Below are 23,066 nucleotides of genomic sequence, written 5' to 3'. Positions count from 1 at the left end.
GTGAAGGACAGAGAGGGCAGAGATGCAGCATTGGTTGCAGGAGAGTGACGGTAGTGATGCAGGGTGAGTGCAGGATAGAGAGGGCAGTGATGCAACATTGGATGCAGGAGAGTGACGGAAGTGATGCAGGGTGAGTGCAGGATAGAGAGGGCAGTGATGCAGCATGATGAACAGGTTTGGAGTGGGCAGTGATGCCGCATCAGGTGCAGGGGAGATGTGGCAGTGATGCAACATTGCATGCAGGAGAGTGACGGCAGTGATGCAGGGTGAGTGCAGGATAGAGAGGACAGTGATGCAACATTGGGTGCAGGAGAGTGACGGCAGTGATGCAGGGTGAGTGCAGGATAGAGAGGGCAGTGATGCAACATTGGTTGCAGGAGAGTGACGGCAGTGATGCAGGGTGAGTGCAGGATAGAGAGGGCAGTGATGCAACATTGGTTGCAGGAGAGTGACGGCAGTGATGCGGGGTGAGGTGCAGGATAGAGAGGGCAGTGATGCAACATTGGATGCAGGAGAGTGACGGCAGTGATGCAGGGTGAGTGCAGGATAGAGAGGGCAGTGATGCAACATTGGATGCAGGAGAGTGACGGTAGTGATGCAGGGTGAGTGCAGGATAGAAAGGGCAGTGATGCAGCATTGCATGCAGGAGAGTGACAGCAGTGATGCAGGGTGAGTGCAGGATAGAAAGGGCAGTGATGCAGCATTGCATGCAGGAGAGTGTCGGCAGTGATGCAGGGTGAGTGCAGGATAGAGAGGGCAGTGATGCAACATTGGATGCAGGAGAGTGACGGTAGTGATGCAGGGTGAGTGCAGGATAGAGAGGGCAGTGATGCAGTATTGCATGCAGGAGAGTGACTGCAGTGATGCAGGGTGAGTGCAGGATAGAGAGGGCAGTGATGCAACATTGGATGCAGGAGAGTGACGGCAGCGATGCTGCATCAGGTGCAGGATAGAGAGGGCAGTGATGCAACATTGGATGCAGGAGAGTGACGGCAGTGATGCAGGGTGAGTGCAGGATAGAGAGGGCAGTGATGCAGCATGATGCACAGGTTCAGCATGGCAGCGATGCTGCATCAGGTGCAGGAGGGACGCGGCAGTGATTTAGTGAATTAATGTGCACTTTCCTTTCCCATCTCCCTGCTTCTCGCTAACTTTCTGTTGGGAGCTGCTTCGCCTTTCTTATTAACCTCTGTGTTCTCTTTACTTCTCTGTCCCTTGTTTCTTCTTACTGAAAGGAGCGGAGCTTGATGTGCAGAAGGACTCTGGGTGCTGCTCCTTGCAGAAACCCTCCAGCCCTGAGAGTGCCTAAGATTGGCGCAGCGCTGCCCAGAGAGTCCTTCTCATGTGCTGTAAGGCTGAGGGGAGGCAGTAACACTGCAGCGCTGCCCAGAGAGTCCTTCTCATGTGCTGCAAGGCTGAGGGGAGGCAGTAACACCGCAGCGCTGCCCAGAGAGTCCTTCTCATGTGCTGCAAGGCTGAGGGAAGGCAGTAACACCGCAGCGCTGCCCAGAGAGTCCTTCTCATGTGCTGCAAGGCTGAGGGGAGGCAGTAAAACCGCAGCGCTGCCCAGAGAGTCCTTCTCATGTGCTGCAAGGCTGAGGGAAGGGCAGTAACACTGCAGCGCTGCCCAGAGAGTCCTTCTCATGTGCTGCAAGGCTGAGGGGAGGCAGTAACACCGCAGCGCTGCCCAGAGAGTCCTTCTCATGTGCTGCAAGGCTGAGGGGAGGCAGTAACACTGCAGCGCTGCCCAGAGAGTCCTTCTCATGTGCTGCAAGGCTGAGGGAAGGCAGTAACACCGCAGCGCTGCCCAGAGAGTCCTTCTCATGTGCTGCAAGGCTGAGGGGAGGCAGTAACACCGCAGCGCTGCCCAGAGAGTCCTTCTCATGTGCTACAAGGCTGAGGGGAGGCAGTAACACCGCAGCACTGCCCGCCTGCAGCTCCTTCACCTTTCCCACACCTGCGTCTCTGATGTCAGGACAGGGCGCGACTTTGTAAAAAGGCATCAGAGGGCACTCACTCTGGCTTTTCCTCGGCCCCACTGATACTTAAACTCTCCTGTGCTGTCCTTCGGTTCATGCACCCAGGCAGAGGGAACTACCAGAGGCAGCAGAGATGCAGGATAGGTTTAATCAGCTGCAGGCGCATCCACCAGAGGCAGCAGAGACGCAGGATAGGTTTAATCAGCTGCAGGCGCATCCACCAGAGGCAGCAGAGATGCAGGATAGGTTTAATCAGCTGCAGGCGCATCCACCAGAGGCAGCAGAGACGCAGGATAGGTTTAATCAGCTGCAGGCGCATCCACCAGAGGCAGCAGAGACGCAGGATAGGTTTAATCAGCTCCTGCATGAGAGAACGAGAGGAGGGAGCTTGATTTATTTTTAGATTTAGGATTTTCATTGGTAGCTCAAGGTGCATCACGTTCAGGTAGTGGAGGTGTCTCCCCACCCCAGAGAGCTTACAGCCTGAGGGGGCCATTTCCTAAGCTGCAGTATTTATCGCAGAGGGCAAGACACCTTGGGATTCACTCAGCAGCACAGCTTTACTGAATCCCACGGTACTTTCCTGGCAGAGAAATATCACAGCTTGGGTGCTCCGGTGCAGATCACAGGACGGTGGCCCCACAGCTCGTTAAAGGTCTTGAGTGACCCAAAGATGTGCCCACACCCAGCCTCCCTCGCTCACCGCCAGCCCGAGGAGGGTCTTTCTGAGCAAAAGGAGAGGGGTTTGGGTTGAACGGGGAGGGGGATCGTTTCTCTTTATCTCTCAGGCTCCCTAAGAGGTGGTAGGACAGGGGACCCAGGAGCATCGACACACGTTAGCATCCCAGTGCTCTCAGGGAGCGTTAGCTACAACTCAAGAGCTGTAACCAGGTAACTTTCACCTTTACAGGCAAGTCATGTTATTGTGAATGCATTAAATTCCCTGGTAATGAGCTGATTTGCAATACCACTCCCTATAGCTTGAAGGTGTTGACCATGCAGCAAACATCCTTCACAGCTCAGCAGTGAGGTCAGGGAGAGTGAAGGTCAGAAGAAGCAGCAGTGGGATCCAAAGCCTGGTGTCCCTGCTGCTGTAACCACCAGGCCACTCCGCGCCACGTGAGGACACATGGCCAGCACCCATAGACATCATCATGGTATCACTTGGACGTATAACAGGCCTTTCTTCCAAACTACGACGTCAGCTCTGATGAGGATAAAGAGATTTACCTGAGGCCTCATGCACAGCTGTCCAGTCACAGGGATGGAAACGCAGCGCGTGGTGCTAGACAGGGCTCTGCTAGGACAGGGACAGCAGTGATGCATCCCCCGCAAAGGGAGCCCAGCTCTCTGGCAAATTGCTTTGCTTCCTTAATATTTTGTGATTCTGTTTTTGTTTTGTTGCTTGTCTGTTGGTGCTTTTCCTGCTAGGATCAACTTTTAGACCGTCAGTTGCAAAGAAATCTAGAATATTTGGACCGACAGGTAGGCAGAGCTAGCGGCTCCCTTCTCTGCTCGTTCTGTGCTGCCAGTTCCAAACACATTCTGCCATCCTCTGGTGTCCTGTGACTCCTCTGTCCGTGGCTCCTCTGCCATCCTCTGGTGTCCTGTGACTTCTCTGCCCGTAGCCCCTCTGCCATCCTCTGGTGTCCTGTGACTCCTCTGCCCGTGGCCCCTCTGCCATCCTCTGGTGTCCTGTGACTCCTCTGTCCGTGGCCCCTCTGCCATCCTCTGGTGTCCTGTGACTCCTCTGTCCGTGGCCCCCTCTGCCATCCTCTGGTGTCCTGTGACTCCTCTGTCCGTGGCCCCTCTGCCATCCTCTGGTGTCCTGTGACTCCTCTGTCCGTGGCCCCTCTGCCATCCTCTGGTGTCCTGTGACTCCTCTGTCCGTGGCCCCTCTGCCATCCTCTGGTGTCCTGTGACTCCTCTGTCCGTGGCTCCTCTGCCATCCTCTGGTGTCCTGTGACTCCTCTGTCCGTGGCCCCTCTGCCATCCTCTGGTGTCCTGTGACTCCTCTGTCCGTGGCCCCTCTGCCATCCTCTGGTGTCCTGTGACTCCTCTGTCCGTGGCCCCTCTGCCATCCTCTGGTGTCCTGTGACTCCTCTGTCCGTGGCTCCTCTGCCATCCTCTGGTGTCCTGTGACTCCTCTGTCCGTGGCCCCTCTGCCATCCTCTGGTGTCCTGTGACTCCTCTGTCCGTGGCCCCTCTGCCATCCTCTGGTGTCCTGTGACTCCTCTGTCCGTGGCCCCTCTGCCATCCTCTGGTGTCCTGTGACTCCTCTGTCCGTGGCCCCTCTGCCATCCTCTGGTGTCCTGTGACTCCTCTGTCCGTGGCTCCTCTGCCATCCTCTGGTGTCCTGTGACTCCTCTGTCCGTGGCCCCTCTGCCATCCTCTGGTGTCCTGTGACTCCTCTGTCCGTGGCCCCTCTGCCATCCTCTGGTGTCCTGTGACTGCTCTGTCCGTGGCCCCTCTGCCATCCTCTGGTGTCCTGTGACTCCTCTGTCCGTGGCCCCTCTGCCATCCTCTGGTGTCCTGTGACTGCTCTGTCCGTGGCCCCTCTGTCATCCTCTGGTGTCCTGTGACTCCTCTGTCCGTGGCCCCTCTGCCATCCTCTGGTGTCCTGTGACTCCTCTGTCTCTGACCCCTCCGTCTGCTGTGTCCTGTGACTCCTCTGTCTAGGGCCCCTCTGCCTGCTGTGTCCTGTGAGTCCTCTGTCTCTGACCCCTCCGTCTGCTGTGTCCTGTGACTCCTCTGTCTAGGGCCCCTCTGCCTGCTGTGTCCTGTGACTCCTCTGTCTGTGGCCCCTCCGTCTGCCGTGTCCTGTGACCCCACCCTCAGTGGCATCTCTCCATTTTTCCATACATTTGGTGACCCGTGTTGGCAACAGAATGCAATTCTGTGATTGACATTGCACATGATTGGATGATGTGAGCAGCCATTATCACAGCACATTCTGGGACTTGTAGTTCTTTGGTAGAAACATGGAGAGTACAAGCTCAAGCAGCAGGATGAGGGCTGGATAAATTGTTTCCCTGATGAGCTGAGGAGGAGGTCTGTGCATTCTCAGGATGGGAACCCTGGCTCTTTGCATGGGCCATGCTGTGAGGTGCAACAGATCTTTACAAGTGTCAGGCAAGACAGTCTATTGAGATCAGCTCCTGGTGGCAGGGGGAGCAAGCTGTGCCAGTGAGGCTGCATGGGGGAGATCCTGCAGGAGAGAGCCCGTTGCAGGAAGGAATTCCTTTCATGGCTGCGCTTTCCTTCCTTTCTGTCACAGATGAGTGAGAGTGAGAATTTGATCAGTATGGTGAACCGAATGGTGGAAAACTCATCCCCTAGGGCTCAGCTTTACCTACAAGTAAGAGACTCCGCAGCCAGCATTTCACAACCATAGGGCATCTGCCTACCCCATTCTCACCCATTACTCATTCATGGGGGGGGGGGGGGCAGGCCCTGAGCTCCGAGATTAAGAGAGGGGCTTCCTGTGGTCTCACCACCCGTTTGTCTGGGACCTCTTTCAGTGTGAGGGGAGGGGATGGTGCCCGCTCATTGCTGAAGCAGAAGGAGACCGATTGCTGTCAGTGCCTTCCGCCTGCTGAGCTGCTGGGGGAGACTTGGCTCCAGAACCTCTGCATTTGCATAGTAAGACCGTAAATGAGCGCAGAAACAGACGCTCTGGCCCATGCAGTCTGTCTGCACTGCTAAGCACACAGCCCGGGCTGGACCCAGCTGCCAGATCCAGGACCGGCACCTTTCTCACTCCAGCCTGCAATCCCCGGGCCTGGCAGTGAAGCACCCGGCAGATTGCAGGGCTTCCCAAGTCTTCCTGGCTAATAATTGTTTATGGACTTTAAACCCTGCTGTGCTCACCACCGACCTCCTCCCCTGGCAGCAAATTCCACAGCTTGATGATGCATTGACTGCAAAAACCTTTCTCCAATTTGTTTTAAATCTGCTCCCTTGTAGTTTCAGGGCGTGTCCCCTAGCCCTAGTCCTGCTTGAAGGGGTAAATAACCCTTCCTCTGTAGCCTCCCCTGTGGGCTGGAGCCTTTCCTTCCCCTGCGTCATCTTTCTTGCTGGTTGGACTCCATCATCGCGTCCTGATGTCTTGCATGGACCGTGCGGCCTGCAGAGCATGCAGTGGCTTTCATCCATGGTTTATTTAAATGTTTATAGGAAACCTGACAGACCCCTCGCGTGACAGGAGCTAAGGGCTGGCAGAAACTGCTGTAAGAGATTGCCCCAAAGGGATGAGGGGAAAGGAAGCAGCTTCTGCTATCCCTGGTCAGGAGCGCCATCCGTATTCTGAGAGTTTTCTGGGTCCCAGCCCCACGCTTTTCTTAATTTCAGGTAGACATAGGTCTATCATTTCATGCTTCCCACTGCACTGCAGGATGCCAAAATAGGAATATATTTGCGGTGTTGATTTTGAGTGTTGTCATTACCTAAAATAACAATCCAGAGAGGCCTTTAAGGACTAAATACTGTACGTGAACTAATGTGTTCTGGCATTTGGTGTGAGTCAGGCTGCCTGCTAGTAAGAGCAAGGCCGCTAGCATGAATCAGGCTGGCAGTGCAACTCAGGCCAGCAGTGTGAGGAATGCAGCTGCTGTCAGGCTGGCAGTGGGAGGAGGCCGCTGGTGTCAGGCTGGCAGTGGGAGGAGGCCGCTGGTGTGAGTCAGGCTGCCTGCTAGTAAGAGCAAGGCCGCTAGCATGAATCAGGCTGGCAGTGGGAGGAGGCCGCTGGTGTCAGGCTGGCAGTGGGAGGAGGCCGCTGGCGTGAGTCAGGCTGGCAGTGGGAGGAGGCCGCTGGTGTCAGGCTGGCAGTGGGAGGAGGCCGCTGGTGTCAGGCTGGCAGTGGGAGGAGGCCGCTGGTGTCAGGCTGGCAGTGGGAGGAGGCCGCTGGTGTGAGTCAGGCTGCCTGCTAGTAAGAGCAAGGCCGCTAGCATGACTCAGGCTGGCAGTGTGAGGAATGCAGCTGCTGTCAGGCTGGCAGTGGTAGGAGGCAGCTGGTGTCAGGCTGGCAGTGGGAGGAGGCCGCTGGCGTGAGTCAGGCTGGCAGTGGGAGGAGGCCGCTGGCGTGAGTCAGGCTGCCTGCTAGTAAGAGCAAGGCCGCTAGCATGACTCAGGCTGGCAGTGTGAGGAATGCAGCTGCTGTCAGGCTGGCAGTGGGAGGAGGCAGCTGGTGTCAGGCTGGCAGTGGGAGGAGGCAGCTGGTGTCAGGCTGGCAGTGGAAGGAGGCCGCTGGCGTGAGTCAGGCTGGCAGTGGGAGGAGGCAGCTGGTGTCAGGCTGGCAGTGGAAGGAGGCCGCTGGCGTGAGTCAGGCTGGCAGTGGGAGGAGGCCGCTGGTGTGAGTCAGGCTGGCAGTGGGAGGAGGCCGCTGGTGTGAGTCAGGCTGGCAGTGGAAGGAGGCCGCTGGCGTGAGTGAGGCTGGCAGTGGGAGGAGGCCGCTGGCGTGAGTCAGGCTGGCAGTGGGAGGAGGCCGCTGGTGTGAGTCAGGCTGGCAGTGGGAGGAGGCCGCTGGCGTGAGTGAGGCTGGCAGTGGGAGGAGGCCGCTGGCGTGAGTCAGGCTGGCAGTGGAAGGAGGCCGCTGGCGTGAGTGAGGCTGGCAGTGGGAGGAGGGCCGCTGGCGTGAGTCAGGCTGGCAGTGGGAGGAGGCCGCTGGTGTGAGTCAGGCTGGCAGTGGAAGGAGGCCGCTGGCGTGAGTGAGGCTGGCAGTGGGAGGAGGGCCGCTGGCGTGAGTCAGGCTGGCAGTGGGAGGAGGCCGCTGGTGTGAGTCAGGCTGGCAGTGGAAGGAGGCCGCTGGCGTGAGTGAGGCTGGCAGTGGGAGGAGGCCGCTGGCGTGAGTCAGGCTGGCAGTGGGAGGAGGCCGCTGGTGTGAGTCAGGCTGGCAGTGGGAGGAGGCCGCTGGCGTGAGTGAGGCTGGCAGTGGGAGGAGGCCGCTGGCGTGAGTCAGGCTGGCAGTGGAAGGAGGCCGCTGGCGTGAGTGAGGCTGGCAGTGGGAGGAGGCCGCTGGCGTGAGTCAGGCTGGCAGTGGGAGGAGGCCGCTGGCGTGAGTCAGGCTGGCAGTGGGAGGAGGCCGCTGGTGTGAGTCAGGCTGGCGGTGGGAAGAGGCCGCTGGCGTGAGTCAGGCTGGCAGTGGGAGGAGGCCGCTGGTGTGAGTCAGGCTGGCAGTGGGATGCAGATTGTTGGTGTGAGTCAGGCTGGCAGTGGGAGGAGGCCGCTGGCGTGAGTCAGGCTGGCAGTGGGAGGAGGCCGCTGGTGTGAGTCAGGCTGGCAGTGGGAGGAGGCCGCTGGCGTGAGTCAGGCTGGCAGTGGGAGGAGGCCGCTGGTGTGAGTCAGCTTGCCTGGCATTTTGTGCTAAGCCTCTGCTGTAACTTGTAGCCTCTCTAAAGCTCACCTAAGTGATTGCTTTGTATATTTTTTTCAGGTTTCTCCCTTTCCAGATCCCTATCGAGAAGCAGTGCAGGCCTACAAAATCAGTGAGCAAGACACGGACGTAAGAACCGTCTCCTCTTGTTCATCCTCTGTCAGCACACAAATCTGGTTTTGTCTTGTCACACAGTAACTTATTTATTTAAACAAATTGATATTCTGCCCTACCTGGACAAGGAGTTCACGGCGGATTACAATTTTAAAACATGCAGTAGTCATACGGACTTACATATCAAGTATAAGATAGCTGAATGTGTAGCAGAGGTTGAAAAGGCAAAGAGAATGCTAGGAATTATTTGGAAAGGAAGAGAGAACAGAACTGAGAATATCATAATACTTTGTACACATCCATGATACCACCGCACCCTGAGTACTGAGTGCAGTTCTGCTCGTCCGATCTAAAAACAGACGTAGTGGAGTTAGAAAAAGTACAACGCGTCCCTAGGGCCTCTTTTTTGACCGGAGTGGCAGCTGTCATCGAGTTTGACAGCCGACGCTCAATTTTGCCGGCTAATTTCTGAGAGTAAAATGTGCGGCTTGGCTGCACATTTTACTTACTGAATCGCGCGGGAATAACTAATAGGCCCATCAATGTGCATTTGCATGTTGCGGGCGCTATTAGTCTCGGGGGGGGTTGGACGCGCGTTTGACGCGCTATTACCCCTTACTGAATAAGGGGTAAAGCTAGCGCATCGAAAACGCGCGTCCAAACGTGGGCTAACAGTGCGCTCTGCCGGAGCGCCTGTACTGTATGGGCCCGTAAGTTAGCTGGATAAGTAGCCAAGCCGCCCAGGAGCTGAATGTGGACGTCAGGTAAACTACTGGGAGTTCCTGCCAGACAATTGAATGCAGGGCTCGATGGACCCAATATGGGCTTTATGCTAAAAACATTTGGTTTTGTTCTTATTTGAGACATTTTGCAATTAAAACTTTGAGACAGTGAAGAAGAAGAAGCAGCTATAGAAGGAGCAGCGGCCCGGGATTCATTGTTTCTCTCCATGCTTGTGGCAGAAGCTGCTTGGGAAGTTGTGTGAACAGCATAAGATTGTGCGGGAGCAGGACCGGCTGGTGCAGCAGCTGCGAGCAGAGAAGGTGAGCAGTCCTGAGAGCACCCCAGGTGCCAAGAAAATGCCGTCATGCGTCCTCGCACAGGCACATTTATTTATTTATTTAATTTGGCTAAGCTCAAGGCACCGTACAGATTCAATAGGGAAACACCTATTGTACATGAATGTAATCCGCTTTAAGTGCCGAAAAGCGAATTATAAATAAAGAAATAAAGAACATTAAACAAAATTCACTATAATAATACAAAGTATGACCAAGGGGAACCTCTGTTTTCTCTAGCAGAAGGCAGTGTACACAAAAAAGATGCCAGAGGAGTGCACACTGCACTGATAACACTGAAAAGGGGCTGATTTACCAGAGGCGTGCACACTGCACTGATAACATTGAAAAGGCACTGATTTACTAGCGGAGCGCACACTGCACTGATAACATTGAAAAGGCACTGATTTACCAGAGGAGTGCACACTGCACTGATAACATTGAAAAGGCACTGATTTACCAGAGGAGTGCACACTGCACTGATAACATTGAAAAGGCACTGATTTACCAGAGGAGTGCACACTGCACTGGTAACACTGAGAATGCACTGATTTACCAGAGGAGAGCACACTGCACTGATAACATTGAAAAGGCACTGATTTACCAGAGGAGAGCACACTGCACTGATAACACTGAGAATGCACTGATTTACCAGAGGAGTGCACACTGCACTGATAACACTGAAAAGGGGCTGATTTACCAGAGGCGTGCACACTGCACTGATAACATTGAAAAGGCACTGATTTACTAGAGGAGTGCACACTGCACTGATAACACTGAAAAGGGGCTGATTTACCAGAGGCGTGCACACTGCACTGATAACATTGAAAAGGCACTGATTTACTAGAGGAGTGCACACTGCACTGATAACACTGAAAAGGGGCTGATTTACCAGAGGAGCGCACACTGCACTGATAACACTGAGAATGCACTGATTAAAACAGTGAAAAGGCCCAGAGGAGCGGACACAGCCGTGAGAAGCACTGGGAGTAGCGTTACCGTATGCCCTCAGGTTCTCCTTCTGATTTCCCCTGCTGTGTTCTCACTTGCAGGAAAGCTTGGAGAGTGCTCTCATGGCCACTCACCAGGAGCTGGAGATGTTTGGAAGTCAGCCAGCTTATCCCGAGAAGCTACGGCACAAGAAAGAAGCACTGCAGAAGCAGCTTGTTAATATCCGCGTGGAGTTATCCCAGGCCAGCACGGTAACATTTTCCCCCACCCCTAGGTTTCACAGCCACCACTGAGCTGGGGAGCAATCCTCTCCTTCGTGGTTTTTACCTTTCACTTTCCCAGGGTCCTATGAGCAGTGTACAAGGCTGTAAACACCCCCACATGGCTACCCCATGTGCAGCACAGGGCCCGGGGAGAAGCAGAGTGGACTGAGGTCACTTTTCGCTCCCGTATTAAGGTGGTAATCTTGTAGTGACAGAGGCCACAGGCTTCTCACTCCCTGCTCCTGTCCGTAGGCGCTGACCAACAGCAGACTGGAGTACCACAGTCTGGAGGGAGACGTATCCAGACTTCAGGAAGAGCTTTGGGAACAGCTGAACCTGGACATCCAGGTGAGGAGGGGAGGAGTGGATGGGGGAAGAGAGCAAGATTCGATGGGGGAGTTAAGGGGTCCAGGAAAACAGACCAGTACTGGATGAGAGCGGCGATGGGGGCCAGGTGACAAAAGAAATGTCTCAGTATTTGCACGCTCCACTGCTGGTCATAAGGCAGGAACTCTAAGTCTCTGCTTGCATTAGGGCAAAAACAGGCCCTAGAGTGAGCTGCAACCTTAGATGGTAAACACTGGCATCTGTCTCAAGAGAGAGCCCACAGTATGACCAAGCGAGCCATTAGCAGGAAAGCGCCGTGCGCGACAGCAGAACTGGGGCATTGATTCTCTTCTGCTAGAAATCTTTTCCTCAGACACCTGGGGAGCGCAAGCAGCGCTGGGAAACGGAAGGTGCATAGGGCAGGAAGCTGACTGTAGGTAAGGGCCGATGCGATCATTCACAGAGTGGGGGTCCCTCCCGTCTTGTTTCTCTCCCCCTGCTTTGTTCCCTGTCAGAATGAGGCACTGCAGCGGCAGATCCAGAAAGAGAGCTGGCGGATCCAGGACGTGATGGAGGGACTCAGGAAGAATAACCCTTCCCGGGGGACAGACACAGCAAAGCACAGAGGTAGGAGGGCCTGCAGCATCTGCACAGCTGCCCCTGGGACCCTGTGGCACCTGCGCTGCTCCCCCTCCCAGGCTTCGTGAGGGCTCAGCCACTGCAAAAGGGATTCTCAGTAAAAGCCACTGGTGGGCAGCAGTGTGGGTGGGTGGGAAGGTGGACTGAGTACCTTATTGACTGATTTATTAAAAATATTTTATTACTAATTGCTTCCCCAGCTCTCAGCATAGAATTGCCCAAAGCAATTTACAATAAAAATGTGCAGAATATGAAAAACCATAAACATGGCGGAAGATAAAAAAAACCCAGCTCTAAGAGCATCCTTTATGCCACCCAGTGCTGCGCCTGCCTGAGAGGATAATCATTTCTCTCCATCCTAACCTGCCAGACGTAAATGATGGGGGTCACCTTCCAAGCCCCTCGACTGGAGCTGGCGCTGCCCGCTGATCTCTCTGATAGCACCGCCACTTCTGGGGGCAGGGTTGATGCTTTCAGATACAGGTGGGGGTTCTGGATCTTGCATTCAGCTGCAGAGGCCCCTGAGACTGAAAGCTGGACCGGAGGAGGAGGAGGAGGGACGAGTTGCCCGCTTACTTTCTCTGTCAGATGGGCGGGGAAACGCAGAAGGAAAGTCCCTCTTTCCTGGATTCACGAGAACCCTGGCACATTTTTCATGAAATCTCAGATCTGGGATTGATTCATTAATGCCGACTGCAGATGTGGAGGATCTGATAGGAGCTGTTGTCCCTGTGCTGTTAGTAATTGATTTATTAAGCTGTAATGGGCTTTCTTTGCTGCAGGAGCCAGCCCTGCCAGCCCCCTGAGTTCTGCCAGCCTCACCAGTCCACTGAGCCCTTTCTCTCTCGTGTCTGGCTCACAAGGGTCACCCAGCAAACAAACCACCAGTGAGGTAAGGACGGCCAGAGCGTGGGAGATTCCAGAGAGACTGTAGCACTTCTCCCTGACAACCGCCAGGTGGCGCTGAAACCCCATGCTGGGGATTATCTGTTCTGGGAATGCAGGAAGGTCTCTCTCTGTGTCTGTGGCAGGAATTTCCAAGCGGGGTAGAGGAGATGAGGAGAGATGGGTGCATTCAGGTTGGCAGAGTGATGGGGCACTGGAACACTAGGTCAGTGCAGAACTACAGAACCCAGAGAGGTCAATATTCAAAACTAAATATTTAAATGGATAACTTGGGGATAGATGGATAACTTAGGAGTTAGGTGGATAACTTGGGGTTAGATGATAGAGGTGTTTAAAATCATGAGAGGTCTAGAACGGGTAGATGTGAATCGGTTATTTACTCTTTCAGATAATAGACTAGGGGGCACTCCATGAAGTTAGCATGGGGCACATTTAAAACTAATCGGAGAAAGTTCTTTTTCACTCAATGCACAATTAAACTCTGGAATTTGTTGCCAGAGGATGTGGTTAGTGCAGTTAGTGTAGCTGTGTTTAAAAAAGGACTGGATAAGTTCTTGGAGGAGAAGTCCATTACCTGCTATTAAGTTCACTTAGAGAATAGCCACTGCCATTAGCAATGGTAACATGGAATAGACTTAGTTTTTGGGTACTTGCCAGGTTCTTATGGCCTGGATTGGTCACTGTTGGAAACAGGATGCTGGGCTTGATGGACCCTTGGTCTGACCCAGTATGGCATGTTCTTATGGATAACTTATGAGTTAGAAGGATAACTTATGAGTTAGATGGATAACTTGGGGTTAGATGGATAACTTATGAGTTAGATGGTTAACTTATGAGTTAGATGAATAACTTGGAGTTAGATGGATAACGGAATACATGGAGGTAGACGGATAACTTGGAGTTAGATGGAGGTAGATGGATAACTTGGAGTTAGATGGATAACTTGGATAACATGGAGGTAGATGGATAACTTGGATAACATGGAGGTAGATGGAGGTAGATGGATAACTTGGAGTTAGATGGAGGTAGATGGATAACTTGGAGTTAGATGGACAACTTGGATAACATGGAGTTAGATGGATAAATTGGATAATATGGAGGTAGATGGATAACTTGGAGTTAGATGGACAACTTGGATAACATGGAGTTAGATGGATAACTTGGATAATATGGAGGTAGATGGATAACATGGAGTTAGATGGATAACTTGGATAATATGGAGGTAGATGGATAACTTGGATAATATGGAGGTAGATGGATAACGGAGTTAGATGGACAACTTGGATAACATGGAGTTAGATGGACAACTTGGATAACATGGAGTTAGATGGATAACTTGGATAATATGGAGGTAGATGGATAACTTGGAGTTAGATGGATAACTTGGATAATATGGAGGTAGATGGATAACTTGGAGTTAGATGGACAACTTGGATAACATGGAGTTAGATGGATAACTTGGATAATATGGAGGTAGATGGATAACTTGGAGTTAGATGGACAACTTGGATAACATGGAGTTAGAAGGATAACTTATGAGTTAGATGGATAACTTGGGGTTAGATGGAGGTAGATGGATAACTTGGAGTTAGATGGATAACATGAGTTAGATTGATAAACTGGAGGTAGATGGAAACTTGTGAGTTATCCATCTAAATTGCTTTACATAAGAACATGCCATACTGGGTCAGACCAAGGGTCCATCAAGCCCAGCATCCTGTTTCCACCAGTGGCCAATCCAACATTAGATAGATCCCAAGCTCCGATTGCTTATTAATTACCGTCATAGCAGTTTATGATTTCTCCTCTGGGAACCAGTTACAGTAAGTGCTGAATCCTGAGCTCAGAATGCTTAGTACTGGTGGGAAACCATGGTGGGACCCTGCGGTCTGTGAGGACGGTCTTTGTTACTTGTATAGTCTCTCTCTCTTCCCATCACTGACCTTTCCCAAACCTTCCCCCTTCCTGTGTTTCCTTTCTTTTTCTCACCGGCTTCCCCTCTCCCACTTTGTGCCCTCCTCCTCCATTTTCCCCTCCCTTCTCTCTTGGCTGCTAACACTCTGGCTTCGTCTTTACCCCAGGAGCTGGGCCCACCGCGACCTCCCCTCCCTAAATCCTACGTGCCCCTGGAGTCTCCTCTGACCACCCCTCCGCCCCTCCGAGAGAGCCGCCTCTGGCCATGGCTGTATCCTAGCGCCACTTCCTGGCAGCAGAGCGGCGAGGCAAAGAGGGGACAGGTACTGGATGTTCTTCCGTGATGGCTGCAGTATCCTCCATTACCTGATATCTGCCCAGTCACTTGTATGTGCTGGAATAACAGCAGAGGGCATGTGGGGTGAGAATGAGAGGAGGCAGCAGGGATGAACGGGCTACTGCAGCTCACACAGGATTCAGAGATGCAACAATTACTAGAAAGTAGCACCTCAGCATCACCACGGTGTGAAGAGAAACTGTCTGTCTGCTGGCAGCAGCCTATGAAATGACTTCCCCCCAACCTCCAACATCTGCCCTGCCCACTCACACAAACCTTCAACATCAGCTGGCCTACTCAGGCAGACCTCCAACATCTGCCCTGCCCACTCACACAAACCTTCAACATCAGCTGGCCTACTCAGGCAGACCTCCAACATCTGCCCTGCCCACTCACACAGACCTTCAACATCTGCTGGCCTACTCAGGCAGACCTCCAACATCTGCCCTGCCCACTCACACAGACCTTCAACATCTGCTGGCCTACTCAGGCAGACCTCCATCTGCCCTGCCCACTCACACAGACCTTCAACATCTGCTGGCCTACTCAGGCAGACCTCCAACATCTGCCCTGCCCACTCACACAGACCTTCAACATCTGCTGGCCTACTCAGGCAGACCTCCATCTGCCCTGCCCACTCACACAGACCTTCAACATCTGCTGGCCTACTCAGGCAGACCTCCAACATCTGCCCTGCCCACTCACACAGACCTTCAACATCTGCTGGCCTACTCAGGCAGACCTCCAACATCTGCCCTGCCCACTCACACAGACCTTCAACATCAGCTGGCCTACTCAGGCAGACCTCCAACATCTGCCCTGCCCACTCACACAGACCTTCAACATCTGCTGGCCTCATGCAGACCTCCAACATCTGCCCTGCCCACTCACACAGACCTTCAACATCTGCTGGCCTACTCAGGCAGACCTCCAACATCTGCCCTGCCCACTCATACAGACCTTCAACATCAGCTGGCCTACTCAGGCAGACCTCCATCTGCCCTGCCCACTCACACAGACCTTCAACATCTGCTGGCCTACTCAGGCAGACCTCCAACATCTGCCCTGCCCACTCACACAGACCTTCAACATCTGCTGGCCTCATGCAGACCTCCAACATCTGCCCTGCCCACTCACACAGATCTTCAACATCTGCTGGCCTACTCATGCAAACCTCCATCTACCCTGCCCACTCACACAGACCTTCAACATCTGCTGGCCTACTCATGCAAACCTCCAACATCTGTCCTGCCCACTCACACAGACCTTCAACATCTGCTGGCCTACTCAGGCAGACCTCCAACATCTGCCCTGCCCACTCACACAGACCTTCAACATCTGCTGGCCTACTCAGGCAGACCTCCAACATCTGCCCTGCCCACTCACACAGACCTTCAACATCTGCTGGCCTCATGCAGACCTCCAACATCTGCCCTGCCCACTCACACAGATCTTCAACATCTGCTGGCCTACTCATGCAAACCTCCATCTACCCTGCCCACTCACACAGACCTTCAACATCTGCTGGCCTACTCATGCAAACCTCCAACATCTGTCCTGCCCACTCACACAGACCTTCAACATCTGCTGGCCTACTCAGGCAGACCTCCAACATCTGCCCTGCCCACTCACACAGACCTTCAACATCTGCTGGTCTACTCAGGCAGACCTCCAACATCTGCCCTGCCCACTCACACAGACCTTCAACATCTGCTGGCCTACTCAGGCAGACCTCCAACATCTGCCCTGCCCACTCACACAGACCTTCATCTGCTGGCCTACTCAGGCAGACCTCCAACATCTGCCCTGCCCACTCACACAGACCTTCAACATCTGCTGGCCTACTCATGCAGACCTCCAACATCTGCCCTGCCCACTCACACAGATCTTCAACATCTGCTGGCCTACTCATGCAAACCTCCATCTACCCTGCCCACTCACACAGACCTTCAACATCTGCTGGCCTACTCATGCAAACCTCCAACATCTGTCCTGCCCACTCTCACAGACCTTCAACATCTGCTGGCCTACTCATGCAGACCTCCAACATCTGCCCTGCCCACTCACACAGACCTTCAACATCTGCTGGACTACTCAGGCAGACCTCCAACATCTGTCCTGCCCACTCTCACAGACCTTCAACATCTGCTGGCCTACTCAGGCAGACCTCCAACATCTGCCCTGCCCACTCACTCACACCTTCAACATCTTCTGGCCTTCTCATGCAGACCTCCAACATCTGCCCTGCCCACTCACACACACCTTCAACATCTACTGGCCCACTCACACAGACCTCCATCATCTTCCAGCCCATACACACCAACCATCAACATCTCCTGATCCACTCTCACAGACCTCTCAACATCTGCCCAGCCTACTTATGCAAATCTCCAACATCTCACGGCCCACTTATGCAAATCTCCTACATCTGCCCTGCCTAATCATGCAGACCTCCAACATCTGCCCTACCTATTCACACAGACCTCCAATATTTGATTGTCCCACTCACGCAGACCCCCCTACATCTGTCCAGTTCACTCATGCAGACTTCCAACATCTGTCCTTTTGTTTCCCAGTACCTGTCCTCACCATCACCAATGCTCCCCAGTAATGCTTCTCATGTATTTTACTAGCTGTGTGTCTCTGCCTGTTTCCTCCTTTGTGGCTCAACTCATTGTTTCAGTCTGGCCCCAGTCACTAGTCAATGTCTGGCCCCAGTACCGTGTTATAATCTCTCTACTATTTATCATTTCTAAAGTGCTACAAGATGAACATAGCACTATACAGATGCACATAAGACACAGCGCCTGCTCCTTGGAGTGGCGACAAACACACTGTACATGACAAATGAGTCTATAGAGGATGTATTTACTGTAGAGGATTGAAAAAGGAGATTTTACTCTGGATTTGAGCATGATGCACTGACTCGGGAAGTCTGTTCCAGACATTCGGCACAGCCAGGTGGAAAGCACAGACTTGGGAGCTGGCAGTGGGGAAAGAGCAGAGAGATAGGTAATGAGGAGCTGCAGGATGAATGCATTTGTAGGCGTGAAAGAAAAGATTGTGTGGAAGCAGACGGGGAGCCAGTGCAGCAATTTGAAAAGAAGGTTTACATGGTGATAGTGACGTTGAAAAAAGGGAAGTCTTGCACTTGACTGCAGTGAAGAAAGATGGATCTCAGTGAGAGATCTGCAAAGAATTATCTTGCAGAAGGAGATAACAGAGCATGCTCAGAAAGGAAGGAAGGGATTTTAGCGATACTGCAGAGGAAAAAAGGACTTTAGCAGTGTTTTGGATATGTTTAGAGAAGGACAGAGAGACATCAATGATGAAACCAGGAGGATACGAGTGCCACCCACAGAGACAGAAAGTGGGGAAGCAGGTTTGGGGGTAAAAACAGGAGCTCTGTCTTAGCCAACCTAAGTTTAAGTAGCAGTGGGACATCCGGGCATTGATGATAGACAGGCAGGCTGAGATTTGGGACTGGATTCTTGGTGAAATTTCTGGTGTAGAGGGGTAGACTGGGAGTCCTGGTGCTGAAAGCTGTGGGGGAGATCAGAGCAGCAAGGGGAAAGGTTTAGAGGGTCCGGGACAGAGCCTTGAGGCGCACACTGTCTGACTGCAGAACGCGGTAAAAGAAGAAGCAGAAAAGGAGACAACAAAAGAATAATGGGAGAGGCGGAGCAGAATCCTGAAATCCAGCGGCGTAGATGGAGATCACCAGTGTCACAAGGAGCATGAGGATTGAGCAAAGACCCTTGCCCTTGGCCATGGCCATGAAGAGGTCACTGGCCAGAGCAGTTTCTGAGGAATGTCGAGGACAAAAACCTGACTGCAGCGGATCCTGCACAGCTTGAGATGAAAGAAAGTCAACACAGCAGAAGTTATTTATGTGAACTTTCTTATACCGACATTCATGTGGCAGGATACATATCCGATCGGTTTACAGGGGAACCCAATATTGCAACAAGCATTACATAGAACCAGGGTTACAAGGAACTGGGAAAACAGGGGGAAGGGTTAGCAGCAGTTAACAACAGAGACATTTAGCAAACGAAGGGACCATTAAGCAAAAAAACTGTAAATCAATACTAAAGAATTCTAAAATAAATATAAATAAATATCTGTGCAATAATAGGCCTGTGAAAGATGGTCAAGGAAATGTTCGAAGTTGTATGTTATTGGTAATGTTCGTCTGGTTATGGAGAAGCTTGTTAGAATAGTATGGGAATGGTAATGATCGTCTGGTTATGGAGAAGCTTGTTAGAATAGTATGGGAATGGTAATGATGGTCTGGTTATGGAGAAGCTTGTTAGAATAGTATGGGAATGGTAATGATGGTCTGGTTATGGAGAAGCTTGTTAGAATAGTATGGGAATGGTAATGATGGTCTGGTTATGGAGAAGCTTGTTAGAATAGTATGGGAATGGTAATGATGGTCTGGTTATGGAGAAGCTTGTTAGAATAGTATGGGAATGGTAATGTTCGTCTGGTTATGGAGAAGCTTGTTAGAATAGTATGGGAATGGTAATGATCGTCTGGTTATGGAGAAGCTTGTTAGAATAGTATGGGAATGATAATGATGGTCTGGTTATGGAGAAGCTTGTTAGAATAGTATGGGAATGGTAATGATCGTCTGGTTATGGAGAAGCTTGTTAGAATAGTATGGGAATGGTAATGATGGTCTGGTTATGGAGAAGCTTGTTAGAATAGTATGGGAATGGTAATGATGGTCTGGTTATGGAGAAGCTTGTTAGAATAGTATGGGAATGGTAATGATGGTCTGGTTATGGAGAAGCTTGTTAGAATAGTATGGGAATGGTAATGATGGTCTGGTTATGGAGAAGCTTGTTAGAATAGTATGGGAATGGTAATGTTCGTCTGGTTATGGAGAAGCTTGTTAGAATAGTATGGGAATGGTAATGATGGTCTGGTTATGGAGAAGCTTGTTAGAATAGTATGGGAATGGTAATGATGGTCTGGTTATGGAGAAGCTTGTTAGAATAGTATGGGAATGGTAATGTTCGTCTGGTTATGGAGAAGCTTGTTAGAATAGTATGGGAATGGTAATGATGGTCTGGTTATGGAGAAGCTTGTTAGAATAGTATGGGAATGGTAATGTTCGTCTGGTTATGGAGAAGCTTGTTAGAATAGTATGGGAATGGTAATGATGGTCTGGTTATGGAGAAGCTTGTTAGAATAGTATGGGAATGGTAATGATGGTCTGGTTATGGAGAAGCTTGTTAGAATAGTATGGGAATGGTAATGATGGTCTGGTTATGGAGAAGCTTGTTAGAATAGTATGGGAATGGTAATGATGGTCTGGTTATGGAGAAGCTTGTTAGAATAGTATGGGAATGGTAATGTTCATCTGGTTATGGAGAAGCTTGTTAGAATAGTATGGGAATGGTAATGATGGTCTGGTTATGGAGAAGCTTGTTAGAATAGTATGGGAATGATAATGATCGTCTGGTTATGGAGAAGCTTGTTAGAATAGTATGGGAATGGTAATGATGGTCTGGTTATGGAGAAGCTTGTTAGAATAGTATGGGAATGATAATGATGGTCTGGTTATGGAAAAGCTTGTTAGAATAGTATGGGAATGGTAATGATGGTCTGGTTATGGAGAAGCTTGTTAGAATAGTATGGGAATGGTAATGATGGTCTGGTTATGGAGAAGCTTGTTAGAATAGTATGGGAATGGTAATGATGGTCTGGTTATGGAGAAGCTTGTTAGAATAGTATGGGAATGATAATGATGGTCTGGTTATGGAAAAGCTTGTTAGAATAGTATGGGAATGGTAATGATCGTCTGGTTATGGAGAAGCTTGTTAGAATAGTATGGGAATGATAATGATGGTCTGGTTATGGAGAAGCTTGTTAGAATAGTATGGGAATGATAATGATGGTCTGGTTATGGAAAAGCTTGTTAGAATAGTATGGGAATGGTAATGATGGTCTGGTTATGGAGAAGCTTGTTAGAATAGTATGGGAATGGTAATGATGGTCTGGTTATGGAGAAGCTTGTTAGAATAGTATGGGAATGGTAATGATGGTCTGGTTATGGAGAAGCTTGTTAGAATAGTATGGGAATGGTAATGTTCGTCTGGTTATGGAGAAGCTTGTTAGAATAGTATGGGAATGGTAATGATTGTCTGGTTATGGAGAAGCTTGTTAGAATAGTATGGGAATGGTAATGTTCATCTGGTTATGGAGAAGCTTGTTAGAATAGTATGGGAATGGTAATGATGGTCTGGTTATGGAGAAGCTTGTTAGAATAGTATGGGAATGGTAATGATGGTCTGGTTATGGAGAAGCTTGTTAGAATAGTATGGGAATGGTAATGTTCGTCTGGTTATGGAGAAGCTTGTTAGAATAGTATGGGAATGGTAATGTTCGTCTGGTTATGGAGAAGCTTGTTAGAATAGTATGGGAATGGTAATGATGGTCTGGTTATGGAGAAGCTTGTTAGAATAGTATGGGAATGGTAATGATCGTCTGGTTATGGAAAAGCTTGTTTGAAAAGCCAGGATTTGAGGTTTTTTTTGAACGTCAATGGGCTTGGTTCTTGCCGGAGATCTGGTGGAAGAGCATTCCATTGAGAGAGCCCCATGGTGGATAGGGCACGTTTCCTTAGGGCTGTCTTTACTGGGGGGGCATAGAGAGTGCCTTTGTAAGCAGATATAATCGGTCTGGAGGATTCATGCAGACGTAGAGGTAAGTTAAGATCAAGAGGTGTTAGATTGTGCATGGCTTTGTAGATTATCATAAGGACTTTGTAGAGAATTCTAAATTTGATGGGAAGCCAGTGTAGGTTGCGAAGTATGGGCGTGATGTGCTCTCTTCTATTGGTATTGGACAGGATCCTAGCGGTGGAATTCTGTACCATTTGCAGGGGTCTGATAGTGTTTGCTGGGAGACCTAAGAGGAGCGAATTACAGAAGTGAATAACACATTCAAGAAGTTTGAATGTGAAAGGGACAATGGGATGTTCCTGTATGTACCCAGATCAGTCCAGACTCCTAGGTTTTGCCTTCCTGCCAGCAGATGGAGACAGAGAGAGTCTCACTGACACTGCACATAACCCAGTGAGCCACCTGCAGTCCCTCAGAATTTCTCTGTCTCCAGCAGTTCCCTGTAAGTACCCAGATCAGTCCAGACTCCTGGGTTTTGCCTCGCTGCCAGCAGATGGAGACAGAGAGAGCCTCACTGTCACTGTACATAACCCAGTGAACCACCTGCAGTCCCTCAGTATTTCTCTGTATCCAGCAGTTCCCTGTATGTACTCAGATCAGTCCAGACTCCTGTGTTTTGCCTCCCTGCCAGCAGATGGAGACAGAGAGAGCCTCACTGTTACTGTACATAACCCAATGAGCCACCTGCAGTCCCTCAGTATTTCTATTTCTCCAGCAGATGGTAGAGGTGCAAAACCTGCAGTCTGGAAAGTTAAAATAAATCTTTGAGAAGTGGAAGAGTTTTAACAGATGATATCTTCCTCCTCCCAGGGGGTTGTGAGGTCTTGGTCGGGCCATCACCCCTGGTCTGAGGCGATAGAGCAGGGGGTTGGTGACTCTTCTGTTAACTCATCCAGAGGTTCTGTGGGGTGAACATTTGGTGCTCCGGATCCCTCATCCCCTATGAGGTTGAAGTGATCCGACTAGCAGTTCTGCACAGCAAGCCTTAGGAGCAGGGAAGTATTTTTTATTGTCTCTGGCTATCAGCCAGCGCTGCCTCTTTAAGTTTATTGGAACAAAGAAGAAGATGAAGCATTTCTTCTCTTTCCTTGCTGGTGTAATCAGAGTTTTGGGTGGCAGTGGCTGCTGGTGCCCGACACAACTGAGTTCTAGCACAGCACGATTTGGCCCTTAGGCGTGCAGCAAAGCTCAATGAGTTATGGCATGCGACAGTTCCTGCTGCGCTTGTGGAGGACCATGGACAAGGCTAAACAGGCAAAATCTGTGCTTGGGGTGTGTAACGGGGAGAAAGCTTATCGGGAGCACAGCTGTCGTGATCTCAGGTGGCCGCGGTTTCTCGGGCACCTAAGGCTGCTTCGTGCTTTCAGCGCAGGAACGGTGGCCATTTTGGATCTGGCGGCAGAGCCACAAGCAACAGCAGGAAAAGCAAGGAGGTCTCCACTAAGACTTTCTCCTGCTGGGGCTTCGACTGGGGCAGCCTGGGGAGATTTGGAAATGGATGATTTTCCTCTGA

General features: G+C 51.2%; 1 protein-coding gene across 1 annotated transcript in view; it reads left to right on the top strand.

Moving 5' to 3' along the window:
• PLEKHA6 (pleckstrin homology domain containing A6) overlaps nt 1-23,066 on the top strand; it is an 82,298-nt gene that overhangs the window by 44,427 nt on the left and 14,805 nt on the right. Inside the window, 8 exon segments of the mRNA XM_029573888.1 lie at nt 3,411-3,464; nt 5,257-5,337; nt 8,410-8,478; nt 9,426-9,506; nt 10,574-10,723; nt 10,988-11,083; nt 11,578-11,689; nt 12,484-12,593. Coding sequence (XP_029429748.1) covers nt 3,411-3,464; nt 5,257-5,337; nt 8,410-8,478; nt 9,426-9,506; nt 10,574-10,723; nt 10,988-11,083; nt 11,578-11,689; nt 12,484-12,593 — 753 coding nt within the window.

Source organism: Rhinatrema bivittatum, chromosome 12 (assembly GCF_901001135.1).
Source record: "Rhinatrema bivittatum chromosome 12, aRhiBiv1.1, whole genome shotgun sequence".
Taxonomy (NCBI): Eukaryota; Metazoa; Chordata; class Amphibia; order Gymnophiona; family Rhinatrematidae; genus Rhinatrema; species Rhinatrema bivittatum.
The sequence above is the reverse complement of the archived record's forward strand: the minus strand, read 5'-3'. Positions and strand labels throughout refer to the sequence as shown.